This window comes from Rhinolophus ferrumequinum, chromosome 16, assembly GCF_004115265.2.
Source record: "Rhinolophus ferrumequinum isolate MPI-CBG mRhiFer1 chromosome 16, mRhiFer1_v1.p, whole genome shotgun sequence".
Taxonomy (NCBI): Eukaryota; Metazoa; Chordata; class Mammalia; order Chiroptera; family Rhinolophidae; genus Rhinolophus; species Rhinolophus ferrumequinum.
In genome coordinates, this window is record NC_046299.1 from 6679334 (window position 1) to 6693656 (window position 14323).

The 14323-nt window shown below is 51.5% G+C and overlaps 1 protein-coding gene and 1 long non-coding RNA gene across 6 annotated transcripts in view; both read left to right on the top strand.

The window, feature by feature from the left end:
* CHST15 (carbohydrate sulfotransferase 15) overlaps positions 1 to 8682 on the top strand; it is a 67522-nt gene extending 58840 nt beyond the window's left edge. For all 5 annotated transcript variants that reach the window (XM_033130534.1, XM_033130537.1, XM_033130535.1 and 2 more), the window contains exons 6-8: positions 2590 to 2746; positions 6734 to 6881; positions 8138 to 8682. In XM_033130534.1, the coding sequence (XP_032986425.1) occupies positions 2590 to 2746; positions 6734 to 6881; positions 8138 to 8328 (496 nt within the window). In that variant the 3' untranslated portion in view covers positions 8329 to 8682. The remainder of the gene's footprint in view (positions 1 to 2589; positions 2747 to 6733; positions 6882 to 8137) is intronic.
* A 6-nt stretch (positions 8683 to 8688) lies between these two features.
* Positions 8689 to 10541, top strand: LOC117036008 (uncharacterized). Its single transcript, XR_004425307.1, has 2 exons — positions 8689 to 9447; positions 10153 to 10541. It is a non-coding gene; the product is annotated as an uncharacterized LOC117036008 (long non-coding RNA).
* Positions 10542 to 14323: the final 3782 nt, after the last annotated feature.

Here is a 14323-nt window from a genome sequence, read left to right on the forward strand (position 1 = left end):
GTCCATGCACATCTAATTTTGGCACTCATCCATCAGCCTTTTAGGTTATACTAACCAGGCCTGACCCTGCACTGACAGGTGCCATGTTTGTATTGAGGGATGTCCAATGTCCTGTTTTTGAAGAGGGACAATGGCACAGCTGATGTCGTGGCCACCAGAAGTAATGGGCGCCTGTAGCGTCATCCTGGGTACTGTACTCAGTGAGCACAGCTCTCAGGGAGAATCTCCTGAGCATCACTGAGCGTCTCTAATGAGCAGCTCGAGCTTGGCTGTGCAGGCTCAGATGTCCAGAGCACTCCTGTTCCAGCCTGTGTTTGGATTCTAGGCAATCTGTGGGCAGATCGCAGACCTCTCAGGATCTGTCAGAGGTGTCCTCTGTGGACAGTGGCTGTGGATGAGTTCAGAAGGGCCGTGTGAAAGGTACTGTGCCCGTACCGGAGGCGGAGGAGATCTGGTCCCTAAGAAGCGATGTTCGCAGTGTTAACCTTTGTGTCCTCCTGTGCCTGGCACTAGAGGTGAGGGGTGCTGGAGAAGGAGCATTTGTAGCTGCCCCATGCAACAGGGGCACTGCGGTTTCTGCAGGAGTGTGTGTGGCCCAGGGCTGGGGACAGGTGGAAGTGCTGGGTGCACTTGGCCGTGAAGATGTCTCGTCCCCAGACACATGGATACATATAGCAATAAGATGGGCTGAATTGCCATCAACAGGAAGAGAAGCCAAATTGGAGAAGTTGGGGAAACAGAAAATACGGAGCTTAGAGGAGGGAGAATCGTGACCCCCTGGAGCCAGGGGGCCAGTCCCTTCAGCCCCACATCAGCCTCGATTCCCTTCAGCAGCTGGGGGTTGTGTCCTGTGAAGGGTGCCAGGCACAGCAGGGGGGGTCACTTGGAGGTGTGCATCGAAAAGGCACAAGACAGAAACAAAGTGGGGATTTTTGAAAACCTGAAATGGGGTCAAGACTTAACCCTCTCAATAAGCAGAAACGGAGAAAAAGGCTGAGGAAACTCGCAACTAGAAAGTTCTGTTAAAGAAAAAAATTACTGGGTGACAGTGGAAAAAGTAATGTTATATTAGGCTCCAGGGTACTATCTTGTCTACTTTTATGAATGTTCAAAATTAAATGATTTGAGAAGTGCCATGATAATAGCTATATTATCTGGTCCCATCTGATATAATCTGATACATCTATTTTTAAAAAATATAAACTATGCAGATACATGCTTGAGTAAGCACAGAAAATTTCTGGAAGGATGTATAAGAACCTGGTAACAGTGGTCACCTGTGGGGAGTAGGACTATATGTTAGGACCATTGAGGAAATTGGGGAAGGACAGTTCTAAGTGAAAGCTGTGCTTATTGCATTGTTACAACTTGTTTTGGTTTCCTTTTTGTTCATCGTATATATCAAAAGAAATAGCCCATGGTAAAAGAAAATCTATGTGTAATGTTGAAAGTCCAATATAATATATTTGCAGAGGATTTGCAAGGGAGGGAGGGCGGGGAGGAAAGAGAGAGAGAGAGAGAGAGAGAGAAAGGAACAATTTTTCCTGCACGTGTTAAAGAATGCGAAGGCAGACTTTCTTCAGGAGTGTCACAATAGGTACAGGGATTACTGTGATGGGGTTTTGCAGTGACAGAGGCTGGGGGGTGTCAGGGGGTGGGAAATGACTAAGAGGAAACACAAGGAGTAAGGGGGATTCTGGCTAAACTCACCGGACAGGATTCTCACTGTCGGCTGGCTGGGCTGATCGGACACCACCTGGGGAGTGGTGAGGGCTGAGCAACCCAGTCGCATATGGAAGGTGGGTTCTTCTGTCTAAAATCGGGCAACACAAACAAAGACAGACACGAAAGTCCAGAAGTTGAAGCCTCGTTGAGAAGAAGCTTCAGAGGAGCCTGAGTCAAGTGTGGTCAAGGAGAGACAGTTCCTGTATGAAAACGTTGTCACGTACCTGTGGCAGGGTCTGTACGAACACATCCACGTGTATGAACACACACACACAGGCCCGTGGGTGTCTGCATGCATGTGTGGGGAGGTTTTTACACTGTGATAAAAAAAAAATAAAATAGGTCCCTACCAATCCAGAGAGACACGTTTCATAATATCTTTTGCAATGTTCAGATGTCTGTGGAAAGGGCCAGGAATTTCATGTGGAATGTAATGTTGCGAGAGTGACAGATGCTCTTGTTATTGTTGCCTCCCAGAGAGGAGGGAGGATCCGGAAGGAGCATACAATTTTCATGGCCTCTGTGCTGTCGTACAATTTCGGTCATCTGGTGTTGTTTCGGAGCTCACTGTTACTGTGAAAACAGCCGTGGCCTGAGGTGGCTAGAAAGAACAAAGAAAAATTCTACTGGTGGTTTGTCCTGGGCCAGTGTAGACAAGTCTGAGCCTGGGAGTGACCGGGTGGCCCTATGAAGGTGGGGGAGTAGGGAAATGGCTCATCTGCAAGGGAACAAAGAGAAATGGTGGAGTTTTAAGGAACAAAACTAGATAAGGGAATTCATTGCTCCTTGATTTTCATTGTCACCCAAATGGCGAGATTGCCCATTCACGGGTGGTAAAAAAATATCTATTTATTTTATTCACAGGTTGTACTCAGACTATCTCTACTTCGCAAGTTCAAATAAATCTGCAGATGACTTCCATGAAAAAGTGACCGAAGCTCTGCAGCTGTTTGAAAATTGCATGCTGGACTACTCGCTGCGCGCCTGCGTCTACAACAACACCCTCAACAACGCCATGCCTGTGCGTTTCCGGGAGCCCGGCCCTCTCACCGAATGCATGGCCCCTTCATGGTCTTTATGCAAGGGGCATTGTGGGTGGGGACCTTCGCATATAAACACAGAGAAGTGTTTTGGTGTGCAAATGCCCCTGTGCCTGTGAGCAGTGGCTAATGGCTGTAAAAGTGTAAAAACGGATGGCCCCGTTCCGCTGGCACCCCGCTTTCTTCCCTGCTGATCTCCCAGTTATAATGCTCTCTCCCCTCTGCGTGAGAATGAGGGTGCATTTAGGAAGATTACCTTTTAGAGAGGCTCTTGAACACACTGCAATTAGGACTGGCAGCCGCTAGGACACCCGCCTCTCAAATTGTCTCCACGTTCTCTCTCTCCAGTGGTGGATTGTTTCATTGGTTTTAAAAATTACCCTCCAGTGACTTTCAGTGCTTCTTTGACAGGCTCTCCGTGGATAAATAGTTCTTTTTTTTTTTTTGCCTTCAGGAATATAGCTATACATTTCGTGTCTTTTTGTTTAATGCAAAAGAAGCTGTTAATGACTAATTCAGCTTGTTTTAGCTCAGGTGTGGTTTTCCACTGTGGGTTGCTCTAAATGCCTTTTTCAGCAGGTTTGGTGCAGCAGGTGACCTTCCATGGTGAGGCTAAGGCTGTGACCTGCCCTGGCGTGTGGCTCACAAGCCTTGCTCTTCTGACCATGTCACGGACACATCTGCTTGAGGTGGAGGCTTGGAACCCCCAGGGGTTCAAGGTCAACGGGTTTTGCTCCCCCTTCTTTGTTATCAAGGCGGGCTCACCTGGAAGGTAGGGTGCTAGCTCAGGCAAGATGTACAGAGGCAGCAGGTAGTCTTTCAGGCTGTCCTGCTGAGCTTTGTGATTTGGCAGGGAAAATGCAACAGGGGCACAGGTAAGCACAGAATACGGCGGGTGGTGCTGGGTAGCAGTGTCTTTTGGAGCCAGGCAGTGATGGGGTTCAGCTCCCAGCTCGGGCATTTGCTAGCTGTGTGACTCGGGGCAGTTGTCTTCGCTTCTTGGAGACTCGTTGCTGCATCATTGCAATACTTGAAGAGTAGTAGTTCATTCATGTGTAGGGGATCCTTTTCCTCTACCCATCTTAGGTTTGTTGGCTGGGGCCCTGTAAACTAGACCGACAAAAGACAGATTAACAAGAGAAAAACAAATACGTTTATTAACGTATGCATCACACATACACACGGGAACACTCAGAGATGAGTAACTCAGAGGGGTGGTTAGAACTCAGTGGTTATCATCTTAATACGGGAATAATCCATTTGTAGAGAAGTGACAAGACAAAGGAAAAGGACTTTGAGTTTCTGGGGGGCAAATTGTGGGAAGGCAAATGGGGGAACGAGTGGTAGGTAAGGGCTAGTTTCAGCGGGGATTGTTACGTCCAATCCTCTGGTGCCACCTCCAGGCTGATAAGGGTCTGGAGTTGTCGTCAGGGATTAATTTGTATCCTTCCTGATAGAGAGGGGAAGGGAGACCCCTTACAAATTTATGTCCTGCTCTTAGGCCAGTAGGGGGCAATAGGAAGCTTTTCTTGTGTCTGTGTTTTCTCATTTGCCTTGAGCTCAAAATAATCCTTATGCTGCCTGAGTGTGGGGCCTGGCTGCAGGTCCAGGCTCTGGCGGGTGCTGCCAGCTGGTCCCGGGCAGCTCCCCCCACTCCCCCCGCCATCTCAGACCAGCCTGACTGTGAAGGAAGACCCTACTGCAGGAGGCCTCGGCCAGCAGGTCTTTGTCCACCATGGAGAGAGGAGGCTCTCTCTATGATGGGCACAAACACACTTTCAGAGAAATATTCTGTCACCCGTGGCCTGGTCAGGGACGGGCTGCAGTGACCTTAAACGCCCCCATCCTGCCACAAACACCGAGCTCCTTTCCTTCTGGAAAGTTTTTGAGTAATAAAGGCAGGTTCTCTGGAAGAGATAAAGCTCGTCTGGCTGGTCCTCTCTGACAGACACAGAACTGAAAAGCTTTGTGAGGCCAATGACATAACAAGAAGACATTCTCATAACAGTTCATCTGTTGGAGGCGATGCCATATTTATTTCTGAGGCTGGCATGCACTCATTTTCTCTTCAGCTTTGGCCCAGCTTGAGGTCTTTTTACGAGCTGGCATATAAGGTAACACAACCCGGGGGCTGGAGGCAGCTAATGGATTTGGAGACAGCTTATCCCTCTAATTGTTTTTCTTCCTCCACGTCCTCCCACACGATTAGAAATATAGTGAAATGGAAAAGGAATAGGGAGAGATGAAACTGGTCCATGTCTGCATGTATTTCGTGAAATGTTTCATCATCTGACAGTTGCCACGGCCTTCAGCAATTCCACCAGCGAACAGATAAGCGCCGGGCACACGCCTTTGTGCAGGAGGTGATGGAAGAGCCGTGGTCCCTGCCCTTGAAGAGCTCAAGGTCGAGCTGGGAAAGAAAGGAAATATGATGTCAGGGTGTCTGCCTAAGGATGTGAGATGGGAGATGGAACCTGGGGAGCTGGGAGGTTCTGCCCGGGAGGGGATGGCTGGGTGCTGAGGCCACACGGAGGACTTTCCTCCATGGAGACCAGGGGAGGCTTGGAGCACAGGCCAGGCATTCAGAGATGAGAGATGGGAGTACCAGTTAGGAGGCTATGACGATGCCAGGCAGGTGCCCATGGGGCCACAACAGAGGGAGTGGCATTAAACTAGGCAGAGGTGGCCGAAGAGAAACATTTGGAAAGACTAGAGAGAGGCAGAGTGGGAGACAGGAAATGGAGCAGGGTCCCCGAGGACCTGTGGAGTGGGGAGCACTGGAGGAGGGGGCCTCAGAGGGGAAGGGGAAGGGCCAGTTCTTTCCTGGAGCTTCGCCGAGAGCTTAGGGTCAACTGCAAAGTTAGAGGGAACAGCCTCCAAGACTGCTCTCACTTCTGACACCACTTGTAAGTTGGAGGCCCCCCAAACCACCCTCAGGATCAGTAAATCACCGGAAGGAATCCCAGCACATACTGAAAGCTGTTACAGTCACGGTTACAACTTGCAAGAGGGACAGGATACAGATTAAAACCAGCCAAGGGAAGAAGCACTTGGTGGGGTCTAGACTCGCAGCTCCCAGTTGTCCCGTGAGGCATGGGCAGCGTGAATGCCTCCTAGCCAGCAGGCTGGCGATGTACATAGAGTGCTGCCAATCCGGGCAGCCCATGCAAGCCTTTGAGTATTTACTGGTGTCCGTGTGGCTGACCATTAGTCTCCAGTCCTTCCTGCAGATCAGGCTGATCCAGCATGGCACAGAGCTCCCATAATAACCCGTGAGTTAGACTGTCCAGTGGTCAGATCTCCCAGGCTGGCAAAGACACTCATCACACAGGATGTCCCAGGTGCGTAGAGGTCACCTCTGGGAGCCAAAGACAAAGGCCAGACCTGTCCTTGGGTAAAGTTAATTCTTCACTATACAAGTTTGCAGTCTGGCACGAGGGAAGGCCCAGGAGAAGGACCAGGACCCCGGACACGTACAGGTGGAAGGGAGCGGCTTTGTACAATGCTGCTTTTAGCTGGATGTACTCGTACTCGCGTGGCCCCAGGCGTTGACAGTTCACTCATCTGGCTTGTCTCCAGGGCATCTGCAGGTGTTTTTCATGGCTGTTGTATGTTGGGCGTGGCAGTAGAGACAGCCAGGATACTGTGCAAAGAACGTGCCCAGGCTTGGTGGCTGTAACCTTGACCTCTCCCTGTCTCTCAGTCCTCACTGTGAAATGTGTTGTGGGGCTACCTACAGGGCTGTCATGAGCATTAGATGCCAACCCAAGTGTGGAAATCCTCTGCGTGTGTAGCAAGCAGCAAGAATGCATGGCATTTAAAATCCAACTTCTGAAGACAGTTGTTGGCTAGGATACCTGGTGTTAGTTTATAATGACGCGCCATAATACTCTCGTACTTTCGGAAAGTGCCGTATGGTGTTGGGGGAATTGCTCCTGAAATAACGCCTCCTCCTTCTTTGGCCCTAGGTCAGGCTACAAGTCGGGCTGTATGCTGTGTACCTTCTGGACTGGCTCACTGTTTTTAATAAAAAACAGTTCCTCGTTCTTCGCCTGGAAGACCACGCATCCAATGTCAAGTACACCATGCACAGGGTCTTCCAGTTTCTCAACCTCGGTATGAATGTCACGCTGAAAACCCATGGAGCAGGGCTGGAGCTCCATGGACAATGGCCCTTTGAGGGACTCGCTGAGTCGCATGCAGACTCTGTGAGCTGGGCAGGGACGGGCTGAGCTGGGAGGCCACTCAGCACCTGTTTGTCAAGCGCCAACTACACGTGGGACCTTGTGCACGGGGTGGTGATGGGTCCCTGGGAAAGAACATACAGCCTCTCCCGTGGGAACTTAGGGTCCACTGGAGGGAGAGGAAGAATCTGCAGCTCAGATAACGAGTAACTGAGAGGAGGACACGGGGGAAGGTTAGTGTCATTACAGTAGGTTCATCCAGGTAATTTGGGATCCCAGCTGCTGAAGGGATCGTGGAAGGAAACAGTCTGTGTGTTGAGCCTAGGGGATGGACAGGATGTCAGTGGGTGGCTGGGACAGTCCTGCAAAGGTCACAGGGCTTGGGGGAGGGAGTAGACAGGTGGTCACGTTATCTCAGGTGTTGTTGGGGACCCCTGGAATCAGAACCATGTGGCTGGGTGTGGGCTTCTGGGGAGCAGAAATCTATTTGCCCCCCACTGGGACTTGGGACCCCTTCGTCATTTGATTTTTTCTCCTTTTCTTGGAGAGCTGGTAATGTGATGGAGTGTGATTACTTTTTCCTTCTAAGGCCTAGAACCGGTTTTACTTGATTTGGCCACCTGGAGACTCTAGCATTAATGGGCTTGTCTTCAGTCCCTAAGATGGACAGGAAGGCCAGTTCTGTTCCTTCTGTCTCACGTAACCGAAGAACATGGGGAGATGGGTTTTCTGTGTAGCGGCTCAGGACTTTGGCCAGATCCCGAGAGCCTGGGGCAAAGAGGTCTGGGCATTGATCTGATGAATTAGGGCAGTGAGAGGCTGATGGTCCAGCCGCCTGGAGATGGAGGTGGCCACCTCAGGTAGCTGCACTTGCTGGCTTGTTCCCCAGCCTCTCCACACTGATGTCCTTGCTGCAGGTAGAGGTTCAGCCGGTCGGGTCTCAGGGCACAGGCAGCTCCTTTCCTGCCCCCTCTCTATTGCCACTTCACAGCAAGACACGGGTGGCTGCCTTCCACCCTCAGCAACTCCGAAATGGACCCAGCCAAAGAATTTTGATCTCCAAACACATTCTTGAGGGAAGGGGACTCCTGTCTCAACACGCACGCAGCATGGCTGGGCTTTCTGCAAAGTTCCTCTTGCCTCCTGCCGCGCCTTGGGTCTCACAGGGTTCTTTGCTTTGTATTCCAGGGCCCTTAAGTGAGAAACAAGAGGCCCTGATGACAAAGAGCCCCGCATCCAACACTCGGCGTCCCGAGGACCGGAACCTGGGGCCCATGTGGCCGGTCACACAGAAGATTCTGCAGGACTTCTACGGGCCTTTCAACGCCAAGCTGGCGCAGGTCCTCGCCGACGAGGCTTTCACCTGGAAGAAGACATGAGGCCGAGTTCCTACTCTCATCACCAGGCCTGTGGGCTCATTATTACCATGATTTTAAAGTCTCTTCTTTATGGGGAATCGTACTCACAGCATGGAGAAAACCCTGAGACCTGAGTCTCCTTTCCCTCCCAAGCACATGTCTATTATCAACCTTTCAGAACTTCCTTTTGATGTCACCTAGCCCAGCAGCAGACCCGTCACAGCGCTCATCCACCTGAAGCCACTGGAAACCCCACTTCCGGACGCATTGCCTTCTGCTCGGAGGCTGGCCGGTGCTCCTGGGATGTGGCCGGCGGGCTGGGTGCTGAGGGGAGAGCATCGAGTCTGGGGCCTGGGACTCTGCGGTCCATCGGAGCACGCCCCGGGGCCTGCCAGAACGCACACTTCACATTCAGTCCTGCAATACTCTGTTTAGATCACTAACTCCTTTGGCAGAGAATTGGAGGCTCTTTCATTTGTTTCTTTCCCCTTTTACTTCAAAGGCAGTCGTTCAGTCTCTTCAGATACGAGTCCTGTTGTCCCTCAGACCTCCTCCCATTCTGTCCCTGGGGACTTAGGTTTAACATAGAGAACGAAGGCCTTTAAAACAAGCCACTTTCTGCATTTTGCTAGCTGGAGCTCTCTTTTTCTGCCTCTTCAGATGTTTTGTCAAGAGTTTATTCCGTTCGTAATTGGAATATAAATTCAGCTTATCGTTGGAAGGGAGATTTGGGCTCTTAACACCAGACCAAGCAATTTCAAGGAGCGGAACACTTCGTGGACATCTAGGTCACCGGGCCTTCCTGCACACGAGGCCATCGAGACTGGAGGGTGTTTAAAGGTTTAGTCCTGGCCGCCCACGGCTCAGCCTTCCCCCTGGAGTGAGCGTATGACTCACACGCTCCGCCACGTGTGGCCGGAGGCCCCACTCCAGTTCCCAGACTGCAGGTACTCCAGTCCTGATTCAGAAACAATGCATGAGCTAAACTGGGGCCAAACGTGGTATGCTGGATTCTTAATGGAACTTTCTGGGCCACCTGGCAGCTTGCTTTACCGATGGATGGGGCTAAAGGTCTTGTCGTTTCTCGGAGGCGATGGGGAAAGATTGAGAGTCCTGGAGCCCATTGGTACACAGCCCCAGGTGGGACCCAGTGCAGCTGTGCACCAGAGTGTTGTGAAGGGGAGCTAGCTGCGAACTCAGTCAAGCTCCTGGACACAAAGTCAGGAAGTGCAAAGGCCGCCGTACCCCCTGTCGCTCGCAGGCCGGAGGATTTGCTCAGCTTCCAGCCTAGCACTGTTGTCATCCGTCCTGCCGTGGGAGGCACAGCCCATTGCAGACGTGCGGAGGGCTCAGTGCTGGCCCGGCCTGGCTGTTTCTGCTGCTGGAGGAGCTGTGTGTCCAGAACACCCACTTTCAGGGACAGTCCCCTCCTTTCTCGTAGCTGGCACCCAGAGCAGCAGCCAGCAGGGCAGTCTGGCCACAGCACAAGGGTGTGTTAGGGGCCGCATGTCAGTGTGTGTGTGTGTGTGTGTGTATGTATTTATTGGCAGCACAGGGTGTGTGTGTGTGCATGTGTGGGTGCGTTTTCCGAGTGGGTTCCCTTCAGCTCTGTGGCTGACAAGGCCCCCGGACACAGCCCGTTCATGGATTAATGTCTCTGTCTTGTCATTTTCAGAACGGATTTTGCTGTTCCACCCCAACCATAATTACACCACGGGACTTTTCGTACGCACTCCTACGCATGTGAATAACATGTAGCATAATTCTGCTTCTTACAGAAGTATTCCTGACGGTATTATTTCCAATATTATTTGGTTTATTATACAGATCTTTTTATATATGCAGGCCATCCATTCTGTGCCAATCAGCGCCACCCAGACGCAGTTTCTCTCAAGGGACCTTGCTCGGAAGGGCTTATGCCTTTGCTTTCCCTCGTTCAAGGCCTGTTCATATGGACAGCACAGATGCCATTTCGAGCAGTGGTCCTGGAGTCTGTCACCCCAAACCAAAGCGAAATGGAGCATTTCTCACGACCTGGTATTGAAGTTCCTTCGTGTTCTGCAAAGCTGTGTATGGGACTGTATTATCTTGTATCCCTTAGTCCTGTAAGGTATGTTAAGTGAACCACAGTGACACTGTACTTGTATTACTATTTACCAGAATTAAATGGGGACCCCTACGACTGAGGCTCTCCTCGCTGTCAGAAGCCCTTGTGGCGGGTTCTCTCCACAGTGTCCACTGTGCATGAATTGTTCGTGGAAGGAGCTCCGTGTCTTACCTCCATGCGTTGTTACCTCTTCTGTACGACAGGGACCTACAGCCTACAATGAGCGGTGACAGAGACAAGATCCCAGAGAAGGGTGCAGACCTTACCAGGGACGCCCTGGGGGGCCTGCCGGGGGTGTGAGTCTGGGTGACGAGGTCTGGCCCTGACCACAGAGAGGACTGATGTTGTCTTCAGACGTTTGGATTGGAAGTCGGGTGACCACAGGCCCTGCTACTCCCCATAGGCTACTCTCAATGTGGCTGCTTCCCTCCGTCCCTGTGGTCTGCCTGGCCCTTGGGGGCTGAGTTTGAGATTCCTGGGGTCAGTGGGTGCATGTCATTACACCAGGGTGCCCTGGCAGCACTTGGGGAGGGCGCAAGCCTACGGGAGCACATGGGGGTTGTCTGAAGTTTGGGGTTCTGGAAAGCTGGGTCATCCTGGGGACAGTGTGGACCACGGGTTGGCCCCCCAGTTCTGGGAACACCCACCCATCTCGCGCACATTGCCTCCGCAGTGGTGTGCTGGGGGCAGGGGCGCATGTGAGTCCAGACCTGGAAACGAAAAGAGCCCTATTTATTGATGAAAGAGCCAGGAACGGCTGTGCTCAGCAGGGAACGTCCTGTGCCTGTGAGGAGAAAGGGGTGGGGGGGAGACGCGGACAGGCCAGGTGGGTGAGTCTTGAGGGTCAGTTGCACAAGTCTTTCCCCCTCTGCTCTGTGGCCACCCCACGCCCCAGGAGCCAGCTCTCGGGACATTCTGATGAGAATTATCCACGTCATTATATGAACCTCTCGGAATGGCTTCTCCCCAGATGCCCCTCTTCGGGAGCTGAAGCAAAGGCCGCGTTCCTGGCAGGGGCCTCTCAGACCTCATTGCCCGGCACAGAGGTACCATGTGTGGGCGGGGCTTTTCCTGTTGCTCCAGAAATCTCACCCTGTGGGCAGCCACTTTGCCTGTGGGTGAGGCAGAGCCTGTTGCGACTCGTGGGAAGTTAACACTTTCCCAGAACTCACATGGCAGGGTTCCCTGCCAGCCAGCCAAGCGAGACCAGGTCCCATGGGGTGCAGGCTGCAGCAAGAGGGGCAGCTGCCGGCCCTGGGGAGCTGCCTGAGTATCCTGCGGCTGCAGTAACAAGTTACCCCAAATTGAGTGGCTTAAAACAAGCGTATTATCTTACAGTTCTGGAGGTCAAGAATCCAAAGTCAGTCACGGGCTAAATCAGTGTGGGCAGGGCTGGTTCCTTCTGGGGACTCTCCGGGAGAAGTGTCCTCGCCTCTTCCAGCCTCTAGAAGAAGCTAAGCTGCCACGTTCCTTGGCTTGTGATCCCTCCCTTCATCTTCAAGTGGAGCATCTTCAAACCTCTGACTCTCACCCTCCTGCCTCCTGTAAAGACCCTTGGGATTGCTCTGGGCCCACAGATTCTGGGGTAACACAGAATCGTCTCCCCATGTCAAGATCAAGCTGCAAAGCCCCTTTTGCCAAGTAAGGTAACAGACATGCGGGTTCCGGGGGTGAGGGTGTGCACAGCGTCAGAGGCCGTTATTCTGTCCCCCATAGGAGGGTGGTCCCGTGAGCTGGTTGGGCAGTCAGGGGGTCAGGGTGCCCATCAGCCCACCCCTTGTGGCTGTACCCGTGGGGCCCAGGCAGGTCTGAATGGGCAGGCGGCTGCCTAGCCAGAGGGCTGGGCTTTCAGACACGTCTGTTCTGAGGTGGTGCATCTTCCTGTCCAGTCAGGGCTCTCACTGTGGTGAGTGGCACAGGGTGAAGTGAGACAGGGTGAAAGACCCACCTTTCTTCCAAATTCAAATCGCAAGTCATTCTTTGGTAGTTTCTCCCAAGTGCCCTCTGCCCCTCCCCCAAGGACTATTTCTACAGCTCTGAGTAGAAGTGAATTTTGAGTACTTACAAGTTTGAGGTTTTCTTAAAGCTGCTTTCTCAGTTCCCCAGGAGACACACATCAGCCCCAGGTGCAGTTTTCAGTTTCTGAAGTTCAGCTGTTTTCGAGTTAGTTACGCTTCTAAGGGTGAACGCTTAGAATGCTGTGAACGCTACAAAAATGGTTAGGATGCTTTCTGGTCCCTGAGCACCTCGGGGGCTTGTAACCTTGGTGGCCCCAGACTCCAGGGATGGCATTGGAAGGCTGACCTCCAACGTCACTTTCATCGATCGTGCCTGATGGCCCCTACTGTCCTGCTCCTGAAGCCCGTCCCTGTCCCCAGCCCTCTTGCCCTGGCTGTACCCCTGCTCCTCTCTTCCCCTCTTTTGCATATCTGCTTGGTCAGCTCTTAGGCAGGCGCGTCAGAAGTGGACTGGCTGCCCCTGGGCTCAGCCTTACCCCACGGTCTCGAAAGCGCCACAGGGACACACTCCAGCTAGAAAATGTGCGAAGACTCAAAATTTAATGTTTTAGCAAATATTTTCTGATCCTCAGATTTGCACAAGGCCCTGGGCCAGGCATTGGTGGGTGGGGAGTGGTTCCTTTGCTCATTCGTTGATTCTTTTGCTGGTTCTTTCCCCAAGTATTTGTGACGTGCTGACTACATGAGGCAGTGGGAGAGGCCAAAGGCCAGGATTAGGCCTGGGGCTGGTGTCCTTGTGGGAGAGGACGGGCGGGACTGGGTCCACCTTCTCCAAGTATCTGTAACTGGAGACTTCATTGGGCAAGTTGGAAAAATGGGGAAATCCTACTTAACCCCAGATACATTTCTTAAGCTTTTTATCATACTCAAAATACAGTTTTTAATTTGTCCATCTTTTGATAAAAGGGCCAAAGCCTCTTCTCTGAACCTGAGTCTGCAGGTAGGTGTGCTGGGTCCTCTCTGTTGCTGAATCCACATCTTGATGAGTCAGCACTGGTTCTGGTTTTGATTTTCTAAAGGGCATGAGAATGGAAGCCACCTGTAAAGCTACCTGGGGCAGTCAATCCTCCATTACTTGTCCTTGGTTATTCTCCCCAAATTATTTCCCTCTTCTGTGCTGGGACTTGCTGACATTTTCAACCTGGTTTTCAGAGAGCAGCTCGTGGTTTGCACTCGTATTTCATTAGTTTACATCCGTGGTCCTCCAAAGGTGGGGATACTCGAGATCTTTTAGGAGATCCACCAGCCACAGCTATTGTCACGATTGTAACAAGATGCCATTTGCCCTTTATGCTCTCATTTCCTCACGAATGTACAAAGTGACGGTCCCCAGCAGCCACGGCCCACTCTGGCAGTTGACGGGACATGTGCTTGTCATTCATGTGCTTTAAAATCTCTCACCTTCAGTGTCAGATGCGGTAAATGTTGGTGGATGGAAATGGTATAAACAAAAGCTCTTTAGGATCTTCAGTACTTTTTCAGAGTGTAAAGGAGTCTTGATACTAAACAGTTTGAGAACTGGCTTATATATTTAATTAAACTGTGCATATATATATAATGTCAAGCACAACTGGCATAAGAAAGACTTGGGAACAATCATAATTGATTTATTGTAAATATACAATCAACTCGGTATTTTGCCAAGAGCATTGAGCATGCCCTGGGCGTCAGCCAGGGTGTTCAGGGAACAAGGAGACGGACATCGATCAACTGGGGAGGCTGGATGAGAGGCCATCTATGGTAAAACGTGGTGACAGGAGTGACAGTGGTGCCAGCTATTTATTGAGCTTGTGTTGAGAGCCAGGCCCTGTGCTACATGCGTCTTCGTGTGTCTTCTTGGATTCTCATCACGACCTTAGAAAAAAGGTTCTATATTCTGGTTCTGCCATTA